At 35.2% G+C, this 22,685-nt stretch overlaps 5 protein-coding genes across 9 annotated transcripts; 2 read left to right on the top strand and 3 right to left on the bottom strand.

The window, feature by feature from the left end:
• On the bottom strand, positions 1-3,514 carry LOC142553593 (uncharacterized). Of its 2 annotated transcripts, none has more exons than XR_012821965.1 (6): positions 3,202-3,514; positions 1,427-1,805; positions 1,027-1,223; positions 796-937; positions 546-688; positions 1-385 (listed from the first exon to the last, which is right to left on the bottom strand). XR_012821965.1 is itself a non-coding variant. In XM_075663957.1 (6 exons), exons 1-6 carry the CDS (start codon positions 3,270-3,272, stop codon positions 360-362), a joined length of 975 nt encoding a protein of 324 aa, XP_075520072.1. In that variant the 5' UTR covers positions 3,273-3,514; the 3' UTR covers positions 3-359. The 2 variants fall into 2 exon arrangements, 1 of the variants encoding a protein (XP_075520072.1); XM_075663957.1 differs by having other exon boundaries at positions 3-385; positions 546-705.
• A 1,540-nt stretch (positions 3,515-5,054) lies between these two features.
• On the bottom strand, positions 5,055-5,956 carry LOC142520309 (NDR1/HIN1-like protein 12). Its single transcript, XM_075623312.1, has one exon. It carries the CDS (start codon positions 5,841-5,843, stop codon positions 5,115-5,117), a length of 729 nt encoding a protein of 242 aa, XP_075479427.1. The 5' UTR covers positions 5,844-5,956; the 3' UTR covers positions 5,055-5,114.
• Positions 5,957-7,879: 1,923 nt separating this feature from the next.
• Positions 7,880-14,701, bottom strand: LOC142553572 (CBL-interacting serine/threonine-protein kinase 9-like). Of its 4 annotated transcripts, XM_075663927.1 has the most exons (16): positions 14,594-14,701; positions 14,308-14,502; positions 13,843-13,905; positions 13,354-13,425; positions 13,083-13,190; positions 12,886-12,966; positions 12,613-12,666; positions 12,407-12,532; positions 12,240-12,329; positions 11,780-11,902; positions 11,542-11,649; positions 11,154-11,270; positions 10,995-11,051; positions 10,469-10,543; positions 10,260-10,377; positions 8,102-8,432 (listed from the first exon to the last, which is right to left on the bottom strand). In XM_075663927.1, the coding sequence occupies exons 2-15, from the start codon at positions 14,491-14,493 to the stop codon at positions 10,303-10,305; spliced, it is 1,335 nt and encodes a 444-aa protein (XP_075520042.1). In that variant the 5' UTR covers positions 14,494-14,502; positions 14,594-14,701; the 3' UTR covers positions 8,102-8,432; positions 10,260-10,302. The 4 variants fall into 4 exon arrangements, with proteins under 4 accessions (XP_075520049.1, XP_075520042.1, XP_075520059.1 ...); XM_075663934.1 differs by lacking the exon at positions 8,102-8,432 and adding an exon at positions 7,880-8,093 and having other exon boundaries at positions 14,308-14,686; XM_075663944.1 differs by having other exon boundaries at positions 12,892-12,966; positions 14,308-14,687.
• On the top strand, positions 8,275-9,552 carry LOC142514270 (NAC domain-containing protein 66-like). Its single transcript, XM_075619758.1, has 3 exons — positions 8,275-8,446; positions 8,529-8,830; positions 8,935-9,552. The coding sequence occupies exons 1-3, from the start codon at positions 8,275-8,277 to the stop codon at positions 9,550-9,552; spliced, it is 1,092 nt and encodes a 363-aa protein (XP_075475873.1).
• A 4,766-nt stretch (positions 14,702-19,467) lies between the features above and the next one.
• On the top strand, positions 19,468-20,655 carry LOC142553554 (uncharacterized). Its single transcript, XM_075663897.1, has one exon. The coding sequence runs from the start codon at positions 19,481-19,483 to the stop codon at positions 20,462-20,464; it is 984 nt and encodes a 327-aa protein (XP_075520012.1). The 5' UTR covers positions 19,468-19,480; the 3' UTR covers positions 20,465-20,655.
• Positions 20,656-22,685: the final 2,030 nt, after the last annotated feature.

The raw sequence follows: 22,685 nt of genomic DNA, 5'->3' as shown, positions 1-22,685 counted from the left end.
AATCGAGAGAAATAAAACATATAAAATAGCAAAATTCAAACAATCAATTTGGAATTCGTAAATCTAGAGGCACATGGGCAAAATAACCGAGGCAAAATCTCCGATCAGCAGCATTACGGACGACTGGAAAAGTAAAAAAATACTAACAGGACGTGATATTTTTCATTGAATAAACAAATAAATAACGCCATGGTTAGAAAATAAATCCATCCATTCTCCAAAAAAACTGCTATCCTGTTGTACCCGCTCCTTGCTGGAAATCTCTATCCGGCAGAAGAAGTGATTGATAAATCTATTGATTTGGGCTTCTCCAAGTTCACAAATTGCAATGTTTATGGCTCCAACAATCTTCTTGCTGATCAAGCTTGCTTTACAGACAATCTCTCTGATAACACACAACGCAAATCATTAATGTTACATATGAATTCCATGCAACTGCGGAATCACATGTGAACCAAGAAAAAATTGTACAAAACACAAACTCGACCAATGATCAGATTTTATGTTAAAGAAGGGGCAGTCATTGGTGGTCGAGGAGGACGTACTTATCAGTTCGTACGTCACAATCATCGTGGTTCCATAAAAAGACATGTTCAGAAACCGAGGTCCGAATCCCCTGTAGAAACCTTTCCACCCATCCTCTTTAAAAAGTGCCTTTGCAGTCTTGAGCACAGACGGTCTTCCAATGCTGTAATCATCAATAACCTATTCACCGAAGTGAAAAAGAAATAATAGTTTTTCACTGCTTTGTTGATGAGGTAAGAGTGCGACTAATAATTTTTGCATAAATATTACCTGAAGGCGCGTCTTTACAGTGTCAATTGGAGTTGTAATGACTGAAGATAAAGATCCAGCTACCACACCGGCTGTAGCTTGAACAAGAGCCATGTCTACATGGGATGGTTTATATTCCAAGTCATCTGCGTAGCCAAGACTCCTAATGTCAAAAACAAAAGTTCAAAGAGAGAGCCATTTTAAATAGATGTCCTTGATGGCTCTTAGACCGGCATAGAATAAAATATGTACCTCCAAATTGTGTGTTGGGAAGCACCATAGGCAGCCCACCAAAGTGCTGCTGCAGGAGATTGTGTTATGATAGTTAATCCAAAACCTCTGTATAATCCACGGAGTCCTTCAGCCTTTATCACCTTGCGTACAACATCAAATGGACCATTGCAAGCTATTGTTCCCGGAAGCCCTTGAACCATTAATCGCTGGCATATCTGGAAAAAAAAAGTTCAATTTCGAAGCTTGGATCTTTAGGTAATATGTATCAATCAATATTGAAGTTTTCCCAAAAGGACAAGTTAACAAGATGGCTGAGACCAGAGTATCATCATGATAAGCCTTGCAGGACCATATATATACTCACTGATAAGAAGAATGACATAACTAAACAAGAGTATGGAAGAAGTTGAATACGCACCACCTCCAAAGGCACGAAGTATACACTTGATAAATTGGAGACCATTCCTGCAACGCCGTTGGCGACCGCGATACGAGTTGCTTCTGGCATATCAAGGCCTTGCATATATTTCAGGGTCATATCCTTGGACATTTCAAGTGTGGTCAAAGCGAGGACTCGACCAGGTAATGATCCAATGGCTGATGTGCCAAAGCCTCTAAAAATACCTCGAATACCATCCCTCCTAATAATATGCCTGAAAACAGAAAATCCTGACTGATGAGAGAATCCATATCCAGATACTTGCATCCTCGTCTTAACAACTGTTGTCGGGTGTATTAAAGCTGACTGAACAGTAAACAGAATAGCCCCAATAACATGAAACCTTGTCTTATCCAACCTGAAAATTCCACAGCCAAACAACTAGATTCAAGAATCTATACAGCGCTGTAAGCGAATCACAAATGGTTACTAAGAATACAACAAACACAATGATAGATAAAGAAAACCTAGATATGTAACTACTATGCCTGGAAGGAAAGAAATGATTTTTTTAAGGTGTTATTTCTCGAAATAGAATATAAAAACCAAACCGTAAATCCAATGAAAAACAAACACGCTACAAAATTCAATTTTTAAATAAAAGAAATGCTCATTAAGAAAAAATAAAAAGTAAATCCGAGTTCATTTCAACTCAAGCACAGTGTTCTAAAAAGCGGTAGGCGGTAGGCGGTAGGCGGGCGGTTACCTACCGCCTAGCGCCTAGGCGGGGCCTAGGCGGGGCCTAGGCGGTTGTCTAGACGGTTTTTTTTAAAGCTTAAATTCATTAAGTGGTTCTTGAGTATTATGTTTGTATATGAAATATATATTATTATAAAATTTAAAATTGTAATAATAAATATATATTAATAAATTTTTATATATGAATCATCCACATCAGTTTACTACTTTACGTACAATGAAAATTAAATTTGTTCAATAATTTTTCCAACATAATATATTGATATTAAACCTAAACATCTAACTCTTCTAGTTCATCTCCATATTTTTCCAATACTTCTTCTGTATCGGATTCAAACTCAAAATCCATGGCTTCTTCCTCCTCTTCATCCGATACAAATTCTTCTTCGTGAAGTTCCCTTACATATTCAACATTTGTCTTAACATCTTCATCTCCACCATCAACAATCCATCATTGTGTCATAGTTGCTTCTTCATAATTTGTTTTTTTTAAGTGTAAACCGCCTAGGCGGATTTTTAATTGTAAAATCGCCCAGGCGGCTTTCGCAGCCAGGCGGCGCCTAGGCGGCCTATTAATATGGTGGCGCCTAGAAGTTTCGACTAGCCTAAAATCGGGGCAGGTTTTGGACCGCCCAACGCCTAAGCGCCGCCTAGGCGGGGATTTTTAGAACACTGCTCAAGCAATAACATAAGCTCAGTATAATGCGATCTTCCACTAATCAACTAACTAATAGACTGATATTCCAGTAAAGATACCACCTAATACAATATCATCACTGCAAAATCAAGAGAGAAGTATGCGTGCAATCAGAGAACCATCATCAAAGCAACGTAGAAAAACAACCACTAAATTCATAAAAGGAAGCTAGAATTAGCAAACAAAGAATCCAGTACTGAACCTAGCTGCCCAAACCGTCCAAGATCTGACTTCAAAAAATAAAATAAAAACACCAAGAATATCACAAAATCAAGAAAATAACCATTAGTAAGAATTCACCCCAAATATACACACATACAACACGAGTAATAAAACATGTTTATGTGCGAAAAGTGACCTGTTCCAGTTGATGTCAGTGTCTGCAAGAGCCAACCGAGGGGTGGAGGCATCTGCAGTTTCAAAAGCCATTGCTCATCAAATTTTTTACAGCAAAAGACTACGATTGAGGTGTAGTAAAAGGACCCAGTTCCAACTTCAAAAAGGAAAAAAGGGCGGGGTTCCTTATACTGTTGAGTTTACTAATTTCTGGCTGCAACTGATCGAGCATAAAAATCGAGAATGTAGGAGCAGTTGTCTCGAACGGCATGAGGCTTGCAGAATGGAGAGAAACAAGCCCTCGTAGCCGCTGAGGGTTCTAGAAAAAATTATTTTATTTTCTAAAACCTTGTACGGTTTTTTAATAAAATAAATATAAAAAATAAATTTACATAAATAAACTAAAATTTCAAATTTATTTTTTTAAAAAAACAATATTGTGATACTGATTAGGGGATGTGGGTTTTAACACAGGCCCCCGTTTTTAATTATTCATGGGTTGGGGCTTTCAAATGGGCTACCTCCGGCCCCAATTTTAATTATTCATGGGCCGGAGTTTAAAACCACGGCTCCTACTTTTTGTTCATTGGAACCATTTACCCCTACTTGTAATTATTCTGAAAGTTTCCAACTTCTTTAATTTCTAACCATTACCTTAGGACTTATACCACACAATTTCACCATGATGCCCTATCGATTATCTATATTCTTTACTAGAATTTTCCAAAAAAAAAAAAAAAATCAAATATGATCCAAGAGAACTTTCATTAAATCATAGCTAATTATAAATCAAACTTGCATAAAATCGATCATAAGTGTAATTATTCATATCTTACTTATCTATCAATTTATTTAGCCTTCGTTTTAGAAGATTAACCCATATCTAGAGGACTAAATTGGCTAATTGTATTCTTGCAGCTTGTTTCCTAAAATGTTTGGATTTAAATTACCCACACAAAGAAATTATTCGAACCGTGATCTCACGAATCTTTATCTGTGAGACGGGTCAACCCTACTGATATTCACAATAAAAAGTAATACTCTTAGCATAAAAAGTAATATTTTTTGATCCAAATAAGATATCTGTCTCACAAAATACAACCTGTGAGACCGTCTCACACAAGTTTTTGCCTAAAGTCAAAAGGTTAAATGATAGTAATAAATAGTAGACTCTCCATACCCAAAAAGGGAGTGAAAGATGCATGCTTCAAACTCACGTCCTCTCATTATGATTTATTTAATTATGGGAGAGAATCAAAATTTCAGTCAGCAAAACAAGACCACAAGCAAATTATAAATGGCTCGTGTTCGTCCATACCCCTGCACTGATTAATATTTCTCATGTTTTGCCTCAGAGAGGTGTCAAGTTTGGTTCTTACCAATATTTTCGTAGGCAAACTAACATGCCGTACACAATTTGTCCAGTACAATTTACCTTACTACCGTGGTTTGTAGGCTATGACTGTTAGCCAGAGAATTTAAAAATGAACACCGAATGATAACAGCCGTGGATTCCACCGTCATTAAAAATACAGATATTTCTCTTAATTTTTTATATAAACAATATCAACATCAATATTATCTATATATTTGACATATACTACTCTGTACCCTAATAGAATCATACAAAACGGCACTTTTTGCGGGACTCCTCAGTCTTCAACGTGAACGCTCACATTATTCTTTTCCCTAAATTAGTTCTTTGCCGAATCGGCACTTAAAATATTACTTTGAAAAAAGAAGGAATAGCATCTCATTTGTGTACACATAATTTAATGGACTTCAATTTGTATATCCATCATATTCTCGTTCGTGATTTATGTGAAGCAATAATTATTATTCTTCAGTACCAATACCTTAGAAATCACACCTCAATTCGTAACGCAAATGGAATTAAATTGAGAATTATTAATATATATTCATCAAATTGAAATTTCATACATCAACTCTGCAGAGCAGATAATTGGATCCAATAAGAGGCATTGGCGCCGAGAATCCTTTCTTCAATCCCACAAAAAAATCACACCTCACATAGACTCGATAATGTCCCATACTCTTAATTATGGTTCCAGCATTGTACTCCATCTTCCCTGTCAGCACCAGGCTCAGACCCACCGCCCCGTAAGCCTCGTCCATCGATAGCGCGCCGACCACCTCCGCCGCCACAGGCACCTGTGCGCCTCCTAGCACTGGAGAAAGCGCCACCGTGCTCTTGGGTTCTTGAAATAGTGGGGGCAGTGTCACTTGCGGAGTGATGGCCTGGTTTTTATAGGAAACAAATGCAGAAAATTGGTCGTAAAAAATGGAGAGTCGCTTGTTGGGGTTCCTGATGACCACAGTGAACTGCATGGCTGTGTACATGAAAGGCGAAGAGGTGGCGTTGAGTTCATACACAGCTGCACTGACGACACTGAACTTGGGTTTGCGGGGTCGATAAACTAGCCAAACCGTGAGAACGGTGATTCCAGCTAAGACTATAACGATGGCGATGAATGAGCAGATAAGTGGGAGTCTGCTTCGATTTGATCTAACTGTATAGCCTGCAGATGGTACTCCGGCTCTGTCTTCTTGGTGCATGTTCTTCTCTTCTTCTTCTTCTTCCATCATTTCGGCTCGAAGGTTGTGCGTAGTTTCGGCTCTGGTATTATATTCAGCCATGGTCATCAACTTATTATATAAAACACTTGTACAAAGTCGGAGAAAAATAGAAAGTGATTAAAGAAAGGTTTGGAAGGGGTTTCTAGACTCTAGCTAGTGTTTTTGGAGAAAATGTTTTTGTAATAAAAGAATTTGTTTGTTCAAAAAAATTAATGATTATTTTGTTCACTCTCCAATCTCGAAATATAAATTTATTTTATTTTTTATGATTATTTTTTAATAAAGATTAGACAAATTATTAAAAATTGATAATTATTTTTGCTCTATTTTATATCTAATTCAAATATACGATTAGGATAAACAATATAATGGTGTAAACTTTCAATACGAGTGCGAATCAATTAAAGCGTTATTCTTTCTCCTTTAATCTATTCTCATTTAAAGAGGGGTGGTGGGGCGTGTTTTTATCACTTTGCATGGGTAATTAACTTTATTTTTGTTTTATACTCAAATTAGCATTTTGAAAAGAATTTAATTAAGGAATTTCTTGTCCAAACAAATTAAACAGGCCCCTTATTTTAATCAAAATAAAAAGAGAAATTCTATATACAAAAAAGGGTTACACACGATTACGTTTTCTTTTTGAGATTACAAAACTCTCAAATATATTTTTAAAATTAAAATGCATTTAGGGTAGTTTGCAATCTCAAAAGGAACATGTAAACTTGTGTGTAACTCGATCTCATAGTACATATGCATCTCAAATTCAAGGTGTAACCATGTGTGTAACCTCGTATATAAAATAACTCAATAAACAAATTCAAATAATTTTTTAAAATTGTGTATATTGAATAATGATGACAAACGCGAAATTATTTCAGCATGGATGAATCTGATAAACGGGTACGAATTGATTGTGGGATTCATCGTCTGGAATCTCTCTTATCGAGACCATGGAAATTCCTAGCGATAGTACATGGAACTAGCGAAATCTAAAACTTTGGATAAATATTAACTTCCTACACGCTTCTGATAAAAATACAAAATATTATGTTAAAATAAAAAGGAGTAGATATCTTGGCAGACGATCTCACGAATCTTTATCTGTGAGACGGGTCAATCCTATCGATATTCACAATAAAAAGTAATACGACCAGTGAGACCGTCTCACACAAGTTTTTGCCAATAAAAAAATTTAAGTTACAAAATGTTATTTTCGTTACAAGGTTTAATTCTTGCCCCTTATAAATTTTACCCACGTTGCCGCTCAACCAGCCAATTCTGTAAAGTACTTAAATTTAATGACATGTCTTTCATCTTAAAGAAAGAAAAAATAAAATGACACCTATGACCAAAAATTATTACTAGTGGTTGATTAATTATCATCACCATTAGCACATCGAGATCAATATATTTATTAGCATACACCATAGTCTGCTCAGTCTGATCCAGTGGTGGAGGTAGAGGAAGCAAGTTGAGACAACCAAACCCTATATTTTTTTTTATGTATTTATACATTCGTTAAAACATGACTTTACTTCAATCTTCAAATATCTCGACACCATATAGATTTCATTTGGCCTCTAATGAACCAAAACATTTACAAATCATAAAAATTTTATGAGGATCGACGTCGATATATATGATCTATCAAGATTCAAAATAGCTGGATTTGGACGTGTGCTTAAAAGGTAGAGAGGGTTGCAAATGAAGTTGCTCGATATGATATCTAATCATCCTTTAATGTGTATGGTTTTTAAGTCTTTCCATAGATCCAAAACGTGAAAAGAGGACAACATATGTTTGAAAAGAAACGAAAAGAAAAAGGGGACAGCATGATTCCGATGAATTAATGGAAGCAGCTCATAAAATCAAAATCTCCCACCCTATAGTGTATATATATCTTGGTATCTCTTCGTACTACATACGTTTCGTATGATTTATTACTTTCGAAATCCAGGGACATATATAGTTCGTAGTAACTGGAACAATTTGAAAAAATTTCCCATAATAATTTCAATCCATCCAATATTTAAAATAAAAATATAGATAACAAGAATGCGACCAATTAATATGTTAGAGCCAGCACGTGTATCTATTGCATTTGGTATGTAATTAGTTTAGAACAGCAGGGGCCCGTGCCCAACCACATCAATGTAATTCACCTTTCTCTATCTTTATTTGCAATTATGGGCTTTAGGTGGATCGGCGGTTGATTCCATCGTCTTAATCATAGTAAGGAAATAACTCACTGCCCCCACCATATTTTATATCACAACTGCCATGAAATAAGACCCACCACCAATATGTAAGCGCCTGATAAGATAACAGTTCCATGAGTTGCTAGATATATATCTAATCCAACATGCTTTTAATTACAAGCCTAGGTAATTAGATCTTCAGTCCAAACAAATAATAAACACACATATATAGGGACTATATTGCATAATTTGTGGAACAAAATTAAGCTAAAGATAGTCTCGGCGAGCTAGACAGCATGAGCATCAGCGTTAATGGACAATCTCAAGTCCCACCAGGTTTCAGATTTCATCCCACAGAAGAGGAGCTTTTACAGTATTACTTGAGGAAGAAGATTGCGCAAGACAAGATTGATTTGGATGTCATCCAGGATGTCGATCTTAACAAGCTTGAGCCCTGGGATATACAAGGTTTATCAATTACTAGCAACACATTCAGATTGTTTTATGAAAATATACAACTGTGTATGTATGTATATATCTTTTGGTGTAGAAAAGTGTAAAATTGGATCCACTCCTCAGAGTGACTGGTACTTCTTCAGTCATAAAGACAAAAAGTACCCAACAGGCACACGCACGAATCGTGCCACGGCTGCTGGATTCTGGAAGGCTACTGGCCGTGACAAAGTAATCTATAGCAACTCGAGCCGAATTGGGACGAGGAAGACTCTTGTTTTCTACAAGGGTCGTGCCCCTAATGGTCAGAAGTCCGATTGGATCATGCATGAATATAGACTCGATGACAACATTAGTTCCTCGGTCACTACCAGTTGTCATAAAAATCATACGGAATATGTAAGTGAAAATCAATTTTATGATCTGCAGGATTCTGAACTGGTGAGTGCTCATATTATATATACGTGTATTCATATAAAAAAATATATATATGATAATTGAAGGTGTGCATCGATGAGGTGCTGCAAGAAGAAAGCTGGGTGATTTGTCGAGTGTTTAAGAAGAAAAATCACTGCCACAAGGCGTCAACTAGGAGGCGTATGCTTAACAATGCAGCAATAAATGTTTCACCATGTGACTGCGACGATGAAGAAAATTTAGAAAAAATGCTCCTGCCTTACCAATTTAACCCAAGAAATCAAGTGGTGCCCAATGATAATATGATGAATTTAAATCGACGATTCATGAAACTACCAAGCAGGGGATATATTTCCAGTGAAGAAGAAATTGTGGATCAGTCTCAGGGATCTATTAACTATGATAGTTACTCAGAAATATTAGAAAGCAGTGGGCTTCAGGATTGGGCAGCTCTTGAGAAACAGGCACATGATCAGCTATCGTGTTTCACAAATCAAGATCATGATCCCGGATTGTTATTGACTACATTCGTTAATAATTATAATTATAGTAATAATAACCATGGTCATAATACTGATCAATTAATGCCTCAACTAAACAAGCAACAGACAACTGTACTACCGTACCCTACTGCCAATCAGCTGGATTCTCAAAATGACTGCTATCTGTGGAGAGATCATGGGCTCTTTCACTTGTCTTCTTAGTTACTACTATCAGTAATTAATATAAACATATGTTAAAGCACGACGTAGTTAATAATACTGATATGCAGGGACAATGTATATATTGGAAAATTAATAAATAAATATCTAATGCTCTAGATGTAAAGTGAATCTCTATGTTTCTAGTATTGGCTACTTTAAGGAATTGATATGAAGCTTATTGGTCGGTACAACTGGCTTCACACCTAATGTGTAATACCATATAAAAGATTTATAATCAAAGTTAATGTAGCCTAGGAAATTTGCACTTAGGGATTCCCATTGCCATTATTTCCTTGGCCTATGTTGGATAGGTTCGAACCATCATTCTTCATGCTATACAACAGAGTTTAGGTCAAGGAGAAGGTATGTACCTCGTGAATATCATGTGATTCAAGGTTTTAAATGTTGAGTACCAAGTCAATTTTGATGTTCGGGGTCCTAAATTGCAGAATGATTTCAACACTCAGATGAACAAATGGTTGAATTTTTTACAAGAAAAAACTTTCAGAAGTTTAATATGATTTCCATTCTCGAAAGCTTACCAATTTACAATTGAATTATCTAAAGTAACAACAGTTGTATCGACATAAGTTATCAAGAAGAAAAACGAGAGGAAAAAATCATAATGAAATTTTACAAAAAATGACATCCAGTTAAGATCGGAAAAGGCAAAGCAAATGTCAGAAAATAAAAGATAAAAAAATTACCCAAATGCCATGTTATTTGCATCTGCAGGCATAAACAGAACGTTCAACTTGTCTCTTCTTTATTCGAATCAGAGGTCCAGACAATATCTTTCAGCCCAGATGAGAAGGTTTTGTAGAACTGCATCATGATCAGAAATTGCAAATGAATTAAGGTAGTCCGTACGCATAAAAATATAAAAGTGATACCTAATAGTTAGATATGGACATGCCTTGTGGAACTCCAATGTGTCCCCACCAGTTTTACGGAGCTCAACCATGTGCAATGAAGGAGCCACCTCAAAAACCTGAAGTGAACAGCAGCCAGCTTGATGTTGATGAAAACCAGATGTAAGATCACATCACGGCAAAGAAAAAAAAAAGCTCATGGAATAGTTCACACTATGGTCCTTACTCCCTTGATTTAATATCCATGGGCTCTCATTAAGCTTTAAGAAATTAAATATTGAGATAATTTAATTAATTTACCATCTTCGACATGCCATGGTTTCTTGATTTGAAATATCAATATAGTTTTCTACGAGCCAGGAGCATGCACGAGACATAAAGTTCCCTTCCCTTTGTGCAAAGTAATTTCACCTCCTCAATAAACTAAGATTTCCTGAACTAGTATCTGATCCAAGGCAGTATCTTGACTCATTACAGTATTATTTCTAACAGCAAGCAAGTGTCGATCCTCAAATCGTCAAGCAGAATGCAACACACAACAAAATTTATTCACCCAAACCAAGTTAATACCTCTGTAGCTACAGCAAGTTGCCCTTTCCTTCCACTCTTGTCACCTTGTAACTTCATCTGAATATGGTTAGGAAAACTTCAGATAACTATCGCATGCGTTAATATTATCCTTCAGTTTAAGTACCAAAATCGAGGGACTTCAAAGAGTTGTATTATCACCTTATAGTTTCTTTTGTGAACATTAAAACCCAAAGGTTTAGCCGCTTCCTCAATTTTTGACATTATTTCATTTGCTGGACATGTAGATGTAAAGCGAGTTTCTCTCTTCACCAGGCCCTGCAGTTTTTTTTAACCCACACTAAAGAGATAAAGAGCACCGGATAATTTGAATTCAGTCGTTCACAGATAATGGTGGAAGTTTTCTCAATAATTAGATTATAGCTAGAGCCATAAAAGTTTGCAACTACAAATAATCTGAAGGGGAAATTTGCCCATATCAAAAAAGGAGAAGTGGATGGTATGTTTCCAAACCGACTTTAACAATAAAATACACATCAACAACCACCACCAAAAGGAGTTAGAAGAAAAGACACTTGAGATAACATACCATCTGCTTATCGAACAAATTTTCGAGGCTGAAACCCTGAGACTTAGATATAAGCTCGAAGGCATTCATAGAGACAGGTTTTTCTTTTCTTTCTGTGACAAGATAGTCCTGCAAAAGAATACAGATCAGACCAAATTATATGTAATCATGCAGCGTCAGCAGGTTGTTATGCCAAACCAAAACACCATGTGAATGAAAAGCTTACATATTGGATAAAAAAAATAAACGTAAAGCTTACTTCAGAGTCATTAAAGACAGCATCAACATCATCGAGATTGACATCCTCTTCATGCTTAAAACAGGGTTGCTTGTAATCTTTCTTGAACCAATCATTTTCTAGAATTTCAGGAATAGTAATTCGCTGGAACATAAAATACAATACAAAATTCAGAACTCAAATATCTTTGAATTAGAGCACATATGTTAGGTTTTTAAAATGGTAAAATATTTGTTTTGATGATAACTAAACGGTAGATGTAATTGTGTTTTTAACATATTTTTTCAGAGAGACCTGCAAGAAAAATACAAATTTACATTTTTGAAATCTGCACATATATTTCATCCCATATATTTACAACCAATAACTTCGGCAAATAAATAACAAATAGAAGATCCGAAAATAAAGAACAACGTAACGGTTGAGCAACAGGAAAGTGTCGAACAAATAAGAAGGTAATGTTTATAGTTTTGGAGCTTACAGTGAGTGGATTTGGATCCAGAATACGCTTAATCAGCCTTTTAGCATTGGATGAAAACCATGGTGGAAATGAGAAATCAGCGTTGTATATCTGAGAGAACACAGAGTTGTGAAGACATTCCAAAATAATAGCTCAGAACACAAAACAAGACTTATTTAGAAACTTACTTTCCTGTACAGAGCCATGAGGTTGGGCTCGTCGAAAGGAAAATATCCAGCCATTAAAACAAAGAGAATAACTCCGCACGACCATACATCTGATGCAGTACCATCATAGCCTTTATCATTGAGCACCTAATGAAAAGACATCTTAAATAATAGCAACAACAATGTGCTTTTGACGACAACATGGTTCCATAAACCGCAAGTGATACCTCTGGTGCTACATAATTTGGTGTGCCACAAGCTGTGTGAAGCAGCCCATCTTCCTACCCTAAGAATATTCATCATGAGATTTCCGTTGTTTATCCTCAAGAGAGGAAAACTAAATACTAGAAATGAATGAAAAAACAAACTTTTGATTCCAAACCCTTTTTAAAGTACTCATGCAAATAATAGATAGGTGATACAGGGAATCCAGCAAATCGTTAAAATCTCCACAGTGATGGATATTGGCAATTTGAGCTACAGAAAATGCATATACCTACCCGGACCTGCTTTGAAAATGCACTCAATCCAAAATCTGAAACTTTAAGAACTCCTTGAGAATCCAGCAACAGATTCTCTGGCTGAAAAGATACTAAGACAGATCACTTCTTCATGCAAGAAGACAATTAAAGATTCTGAAATTTTAGCTAAATAAAAAGCTTATGAACCACCAGATAGAGAATGGACTTTCTTCAACCTTCAAATCTCTGTGGTACACACCTCGACTGTGGCAGTAATCCACAGCATTGATGAGTTGTTGAAAGTACCTCCTAGCTTCACCTTCTTTAAGTTTCCCATCTTTAGCCTATAAATTAAGGACAGATTACATCATTCCAATTGTTACTGCCACATCAATCTAGAACAAACTCAAGCATCTAATAACCAGTGAATCAATGTCGCGTTAACATGGTTTTAAAAGTCGAATTTGGGGCAAATTGATTTAAAAGGCACAATAAATCAAAACTTACTATTTTATCAAATAATTCTCCTCCACCAACATATTCAAGAACAATGTAGATCTTTGTTCTGCTTGCCATAACCTAGCATAGGCACAAAACAAGGTGTAGACAGTAGTTGTACTAATGAGAGTTCACGCACCGAGATGAAGCTGTATTTAAAATCTAAACATTCAACCATTGAAACAGGTTGCAGGATACTAACTAAAGCAGCTACAGCAAAACAGAAAATAAATAATTTTTGTGGAATATCTTTAGGAGGATATTAAAAATTTTAAGAGTAAATGACAGCACAATCACTCTGTCAACATGCATTAAGCATGGCCTAAATGACATTAACTTCAAGTAAGTATAGTATTTTCTCCAATAGAAGTTTAGTCATACTCCTCCTGTCATATATTTAAAAAAATGCGCTTCTATGGATCACTTTAACCGACCATTTGCTATGTTTTCAAGAGCTTAAAAGAGTACACAAGAAGGACTGAATGGGAAAATTGAAACCTCTAATATATTTAAGACATTGGGATGCTTGATCATCTTCATCGTCGAAATTTCTCTTTTTATCTGCAAAACATAAACGATTTGTGGGTGAAATAAAAATAGACGAAAAGGAAATCTGTACTGTTAGTTTAAAAATTTTAAGGATACATGAAATAATTTCCGTCTGTGTAATTTTTCAGAGAATTTCTGCAAATTTCATTATTAATTGTATTTTTTCTACATGTAAATGTAATTCCATGTCTTTACAATAATATCGGAGACATTTGTTTGCTCGGACCAACAAACGATTATATAAACAAACGTGTATGAAAATTGATGTGTGCATTGGTGCGTATCGAATCAATAATACATCATCAGAATACCGTAAGAAGCATAAAACTGATGAAAAACATTTATATTCTTATAATGATATAGATTTATACATTACACACAGCGAGAAAGCAATAGGATACAAACATTAAGAACCTGTTCAACCATGTGATGACTGAGCACTCGATGACGATCGATGATTTTGATTGCGACGGCGGATTCGCCGCTGCTTTGTGTGTTTCTGGCAAACTTTACCTTGGCGAAACTGCCTTCTCCAAGGGTCCTTCCCAGCTCGTACTTCCCCACGAGCGTCCGACTTCCCATCGCCGACGCCCTGCTCATCTCTCCAACCTGAAACTAAATGTAAATTTTATATACGAATCACAAGAAAAATCAGATGATGAATATTAATAGTTAACAAGAGAGAAGAAGTAGGCGTAACGGGAACAAGGAAACGAGGAAGGCGTGTAGGAGAGGAGCAGATGAACGCTCATCATTCATATTTTGGCACTTGGCAGCTTAATGAACGTACCTACACGTTCCTATAATTTTGCACTTTATCCATAAAGAATTCGCTTCTCCAATTATTTATTTATTATATTAATATTCTCGCACGAGTTTATACCGTCTATTTATATTTATATTTATATTTATATTTATATATATATATATTTATATAGTATATATATATAAGTATTTTTGTAAAAATAATAATAATGATAATTATTTCATAATAACAAAAAATAGAATGTAAATAAAAATAAAAACATCGAAAATAATTAAAAATTAAATTTAGAAATAATTTAGAATCATTTTTTAATTTTTTTGTTTTGCACCACATAGACAGAAATCCTACTTCAACTATTTTTTATATGGCGTGAGATAAATTGTTTTTATTTTTCTAGTTTTTACCCCGATATTATATTTTAGACTAACTACTGTAAATAGGATTTTCAAATTATTTACATGTCATTTCATGTTTAAAATCATAATTAACTGATTATTTAAAAAAATAAAAAATATTATTCATAAAAAAACATGATATTAATATACTATATTATTTGATAAGTTGTTTAAAATTACGAGCATATGGCAACATTCATGCAAGCAAGTTTATTTTCGTTATTCACAACATAAATGGGCATCAAGGCTACCTTTGGATAAAAGATTTAATGCTTTCGGATTTTAAATTTGATTACAAATCTACTCATATTCGATTATATTGGATGGATTTCAAATTTATCATATTCGATTTTGAGCTATTTTCAATTATTATATGTGTAGACGTAAAGTTGATATGTAATTATCAGAGTTGTTTGTATTCTAACTTATAAATTCGAACATGTTCCTGATCGAGCATAAGGTTGCAAACGAGCCAAGTGGAGTTTAAATGTCATACAACTTAAGTTCGACACGATTTAAATTTTGTCTACTCGAGCTCGATTGAGTAATCTATCTCAAACTCGAGTTTGTCTCATATTTATATCAAGCTACTCGAGTTTGAGCTCTGAAACTCAAAAATATAAATTCTAGCATATAATTATTGAGCTCGCGCTTAGGTTTGGATATTTATTAACAAAAATATCCTTTAATTTTATATTTCTAAATAATATATGTTTGTGTTATTAGTACTCGATTAACTGGAGCAAAAATATCATTCGTTTCTCATATTTCTGAACAATATATTCGTATGTGTTATTAGTATTATATTAGCATAATTGAAACTCAAACTTGACTAAAAAAAGAATCGAGCTGATCGAACTCGACTCGAGTTACTTACGAGCTACTCATGAGTAGCTCGACTCGCTTGCGCCTCTAGTCGAGCTTGTCACAAAGAATTTTTCTGGTAAAATTTACTTTACTAACATAATTATAAGCCATTACTCAGCCCAAGAGTTTATCTAATACCCATCGAAAAATATCATTGCAAACTCCATCGTGGTTTTAAAAAAAAAAACATCATCGTTAATAATTGAATTTACATGTTGAGAGATATACATGCCCCAATACTAGTTAATGTGAATAGAGGTTGGCCAAAATATCAGCTTATATTATGTATTTGGCATTTTTTTTAATAAAAAAAGTGTATTTGCTTTCTGTTTTCGTATGGTGTTGGGCTTCTGGGCTATGTATTTAGCATTTTTTCCTTCGAAATCTTTTTTCCTTCATGTTTTTTACAATTTTTTTAATATTTAGATAGTGTTTATAGATGTTTTTTTTTAAAAAAAATTACTATACGTTTTTCTATTTTTTACGAATTTTTTAAAAAAATATTCATAATCACTTTTTTAAACATTTTCAAGTACTATATTTGAAATAAAAAAATCAACTTCATAAACAAAAATGGTGGCACGATTATATTTTTCCTAATATTTTCTTCCTAATCATTATACTATTTCTCATTCTTAACTGATCATAGCATTTTTATGGATCATCAATTTTTATAACCACGGAGAATTGAAAGCCTATCCGAAGCCCAAATACCATGGAGTATGTCTCTTGTGAGATGGTCTCACGAATTTTTATCTGTTAGACGTGTCAACCCTAGTGATATTCACAATAAAAAGTAATACTCTTAACATAAAAAATAATATTTTTTCATGAATGACCAAAATAAGAGATCTGTCTCACAAAATACGACCCGTGAGACCGTCTAACACAAGTTTTTGTCAACGCCATAATGCATTCATTGTCCGGTTAGTAGTTTGGTTATATCTTGCAGAAGTCTATTTCTTTTATTGTTTAAGAAAATGAATATTGAAATATAAATTTTTATTTAGTGTCTGTAAGTCTAACCCAACAGAATTTTGATGTTCGTGACACTTTATAGCATATACACATATTTATACCAGATATTATGAATCTAATGGAAAATATATCGAAATTAGAGGGTTCTTCTAATTCTACCTCTGCCAACCTTTTTAAAGGAAAAGATTTATTAAATAGTATATAGCAAATATATAATATCACGTATTGATATCAACAATTCAATTTAGTGTGTGTTTGAATCGATTAATTTCAAATGTATTGACATGTTTGGATAAACAAAATTAAAATGAATTTAAAATTAACTTCATATCATGTAATTTCACTAATAATTGTGATGAATTTTAAGTAAACATAATATGAATGTCATTTGAAATATACCTTTCAAATATTTCTCCAAATTTGTATAGTTTTGTTAAAATGAAATTCATCAATCCTAACACAATCTAAGTGCTATTTCATCCTACCAGCTACGATAATTTCCACCAAAAATCCCGCGATAATTCAAGAAATCGAACATTAGAGAACATAGTGAGGGGAAAAATAAAATAAATCGTCTAGACACCAAACTAAACTCCAAACAATCTGTAACGACCCGTTACAGGCCCAGTGGACCGCCCATACGGCCCACTGCCCCGATCGACCCAAGGCTATCCCGATCTTGGGCTCTGCTCTATGGGCCTTGGCCCATCTATGAAACTCTTCCCTCACGGGCTTTCCATAGGCGTCGTACGGGTTACTCATAGAACTCTTCAGCCCATGCACTGAAGCTTGTGCCTTCCCAGGATCGAACCTAAGACCACATTGATATATAGGTACTTAGCACAATCCTGGTACCAATTGAGCGCTAAGTACCTATATATCCATGTGGTCTTAGGTTCGATCCTGGGAAGGCACAAGCTTCAGTTCATGGGCTGAAGAGTTCTATGAGTAACCCGTACGACGCCTATGGAAAGCCCGTGAGGGAAAAGGCTCCTTTGAGGGAGCCCAAGATCGGGATAGCCTTGGGTCGATCGGGGTAGTGGGCCGTATGGACGGTCCACTGGGCCTGTAATGGGTCGTTACACAATCCAACAATATTGGAATAAATAATTTACATTCAACACGATGACTTTTTGGTGTGGGTTTTCGAAACGAAAAGGAAAAATGATTTAAAAAAAATTGTTTCGCTCAGGTAATTAGTGATGATCCTAAAAATTAATTGTTTCATAATCTCGAGATTAACGATGATCGGCTCGAAGATGTTAAAAAAAGTTGATGTGTGAGATGGTTATATAATTGAGTTAAAAATGAATAATATGCAATAATCAGGCAACCTGGTGTTTTATAAATACAAAACAATGAGAAAATGCCAATCCATTTACCGGCCATTTAATGTCATGTAGTGATATAACTTTATTATTAATTTCAATCGTGAATCTATAATTTTTAAAAAGCTCATTTGAAACAATTTTACGATTCAATTTTATGAGATATATTTTCAAATCAACTCGTTTTATAATAATTATTTTTTTTGGTGAATTGGGTGCGAATTTAGTGAGCGATTACACCAGGTCGGGTTGATGAGCTGGAGATGGTTGCTCGGACACCTGAACCCGCACTCTCCAGGGAGAAAGAACGTCGATGGATGCTAGAAGATTCTCCGACGTGATCATTCCGACGTTCAAGTTAAAGAAAGATTTTGTAGATAATCTTGTAGTAAATGTTGTAAGCAATATGTAAGTGAATGAATGAATAAATTTTTAAAGTTTGAGCAAACCTGATATTTATAGCAAGGAAGCCAATGATAACCTTGTTATCATTTTGTTATTATTGTCTACTTACTAATTATGACAAGATGGTTGCACTTATCCTACTTTCTGACAACTTCTATGACACGCCAAATCCTTGTGATTCTGACAGTAATGATTACAAAATATAAGATATCACATACTTGTTCACTCGAGTGCGGTACTACTATCGAGATAGCCCGGGTAGAAAGTCATCACTCGGAAGCTGGTCTGGAAGCCCAGGGTATATCTCCGGCTGTTAGTAGCCCAAGGAGATGATGTCTCGAGCATATATTTGTCCGGTTACATGTCAAATTGGCCTAAAATTTTTCCTACTCTGATTCATGACTCGAGATCATCTAATACATATGACCCGGACCTCCTCGGGTATCACCAAATAATAATAATAATAAAGTTTAAAATATATATATGCCCGGGGATTCAAAACACAAGTACGGGAATAAAATAATTCGAGTTCTAGTCAGCACATGTATGGAAAAATTTGCTCATCACAGACAAGACTGTCTTTCCTAAAAACTTGTATATACACAATGTTGGCATGCGCAAATATTCTCATTTTAAGGAAAAATCTCTAATAAAACTTATAATTCTATTATATTGACTTTAGATTTTAGAAAGTAATCCCAATGCCAACTGCGAATTAAAAGTGAAGGAACACAAATTATCTTATTATTATGAAATAATTTATTTTTTATTGGATGTTTTATTATGTAGACACGACTCACGTGTCTAAGAAATCAAAGCTTAAATAGTACATATGGATGGAAATTTGAATGTGGCCTCGGTGTAACATCGAAAAGCCCCACTTTTCGCTCCGTAGACTAATCGTAATAACAGGCAATCTAAGGCAGAGCCATATGAAATCTGCGGGTTCGCCGGAGACACCTCCAACAACCCAACGTCACCGGCCACAACAGAGAAGGTTTTTGAGTCTCGCCTTCCAGAAGGTCGCCACACCCACCAGATTCGGTATCCTCCTCTTCTTATCCTTCATCCTCGGTTATTTATGGCATTCACAACCACTCCTGTCCCAATCTGCCGCAGATTTACTCGACCACAGCAAATTCTTGCCAGACACGTGCGGGAACCCAGTTCCGGCAGAAAACATCCGGCAAACAATCATCGACCGAGTTTTCAATCACACCTCGCCCTGGGAAGGGTTCCCCCCCAAGCACGTTAGCTCCGGTGGGCTGATCTTGGAAGAGTGGACCAAAGGATGGGGCTCAAACATGCCGGTTTTCGAGCATTTGATCGAGAAGGTGAAGCCCAAGACCATCATAGAAGTGGGCACGTTTCTCGGAGCATCCGCGATTCACATGGTGGGGCTGACTCGGAAATTGGGCCTGGACACTCAGATAGTGTGCATCGACGATTTCAGGGGGTGGCCTGGATACTACGACGAGGGAAAAGGGATGAGGATGGTGAACGGGGACGTTATGATGTTGTACCAGTTTATGCAGAACGTGGTGCGAGAGAACGCCTCCGATTCAATCATGTTCCTGCCGTTCTCGACAAACACCGCTCTGGGTGGTCTGTGCGACTGGGGCGTGTACGGTGACCTGGTGGAGGTGGATGCTGCGCACGACTTCCACTCGGCGTGGGTGGACATCAACAACGCCTACAAGGTGTTGAAGCCTGGTGGGATTATATTTGGGCACGACATTGTGTGGGTTGGTGTTCGAAAGGCCGTGAATATATTCGCCCGACTCCACGGCTTGAAAGTTGCGATCGACGGTGAGCACTGGGTTCTTTACTGATACTATTTATCATATCCTCACCCTCACCACACAATCCATTTTCGATCTGGTAGCTTAGTTGTGCTCCGATTCCTGCTCTCTGATCATTTATTAGTAATTGTTTTTTGTTGATTCAAGTTAAACGAGCCGTGATTTTGATATATACATGGATCTACTACTGCTACTTAATTAGAATCTGCAAATTTCAATTCCATCCACACACTCATCGATAAAGAAAATGAAAATGCAAAAGCTTTTGGATAATTTAATCCAAAGTTGATTAAACCACCCGTATTCGTTAATGTTCATCTGTTGGGCATTCAAAATCCATCTCCGGTGTTCGATTCGAAATTTTATTTAGGAAAATCCAGGTTGATTTTGATTACTATTATTACCAAGATACAATATGTGTGAAAATATAGTGTATGAAAAAAAAAAGATATAGTCGAATGGTAAAAGTTCTTTTTGCCAAAGAGAAGATGCGAGTTCGATTTATGCTATTCGTATAAGATAAAGTTTGAATATATTTTATTTAATATATTATGTATTATTATTTATTATACATTTTTTATATATAAGTTTCTTCTAATCGAAGATATGTTTTATAAATTGATAATGGATTCGGTCATTTAATTTAAAATCACCGGCCATGTTAGTCTATATCCATTTCATTTATTTTGTTTTATTTTAATTTTGGATATATATTAATTAATATTATAGAAAGATCAAATACCGATTATTTAATATATTTAATTTATGAAGCAGTCAACTACGTCGTATGAGAATGGGTCTACTAGGTCTTCTCAATATCGGACTGTTTTTTGGTGGCGATAATATTTAAAAAGAAAGATTATTGATTCATTTTGAGGGGTGGGTCCCACGGAAAAGGAACAATTATGTTGATTTATGAATCGAAAAAAATCTAGAGGATGATGAGTAATCCCCTCATGTTTATATTATTGATTTTGGTCTAAAAATATCACAAGTGAAAAACAGTCAAAATAAAATAAAAATTAAAGTTGTAATCCAGTAAAAAAAAAAAGGTTGGATTTCATACGTTTACCCGGAAGTTTAAGTACATGTTCCTCTCCTAATTAGAAATTTAATTAGGCTTATCTTAAAATTTCGAAGTTAATTTTTAAAATACATTCCGCAAAAAAAAAAAAAAAATTGAAGTCGATATAATTATTTTGAAGCATGCTACTGGACGTGTTTTGGCTTTTTGGGAATCCATTAATATGCATAGACACACACACACACTATCAAGCTATTTTGTAAGTTTGGCAACTGATTTTTTGCCAAAATTAGAGATATGTTTCATAGCTGATTGAAGATCGGGTGAATTGAGTTTGAGAGCGATGGAAATTTTCATCGGGTTAGATTGCTTTTTGCTAGAAAAGATTTCTTCTTGCCCCTAATATAACTACACACTTAAAATAACAGAAATCGTTAGTGAGACGGTAGAAAATTTTTCGACATATCCACTCCGACACTCAAGTCAATGTCAATCAAGTGATTTATATCGAGAGAGCGAAGTTTTTCTAACACGAGCATATATCTGAGTGATTCATCAAATCTAATAATTATAGAAGGAAAGTGAGTGATAATTTTCTTTTTAGTGTCCAACTATTATTTATGAAAGATGATTGCCTATACTCAATTTACTTATATTGTTAAATGTGACCACTCAGACTTGCTTCTTCCACGCCCACTTTCGTTCTCTCTTTATGTAATTACGTCAACGTTTTGATTTCAAACATAGGAATCTGATGGCATATGTGAGGGTGTATACAGTGCTTGCGTATGTTAAAAGTCACGAGAAATAAAAATATATAAGAAAATACAAGGAAAGGTTTATCACGTGTTGTTTAATTTATTCTTTCAGAAAAAAATAATAATGAAAGAGTTCAGACAGGACAAAGGAAGAAAGGTACGTCTTCATCGTGGTAGGGCACCATGCAGCCTTCAAGCCATGTGTGTTTTCCAACCTCCATTTTTTTAAATTATTGTACATACATATAATATATAACCAAAAAAAAAAAAATTAATTGAACCTCAATTATTCCAATACAAACTTTTCTCATCCACACGAATTCTCATGTAAGAAACAAACATGCTTGGATATTTCAGGTCAAGCAATCATGCATGGTTGTAACATACATATATGTGTGTGTATTACCCATTTATGGTCATTAACTCACAAATAAAAAAAAAAAAATTGAAGAGAAAAGTTAATAGCTGA

The sequence above is a fragment of the Primulina tabacum genome, chromosome 1 (genome assembly GCF_025594145.1).
Source record: "Primulina tabacum isolate GXHZ01 chromosome 1, ASM2559414v2, whole genome shotgun sequence".
Lineage (NCBI taxonomy): Eukaryota > Viridiplantae > Streptophyta > Magnoliopsida > Lamiales > Gesneriaceae > Primulina > Primulina tabacum.
Note: the sequence above shows the minus strand (reverse complement) of the source record. Positions and strands in the feature narration are given on the sequence as shown.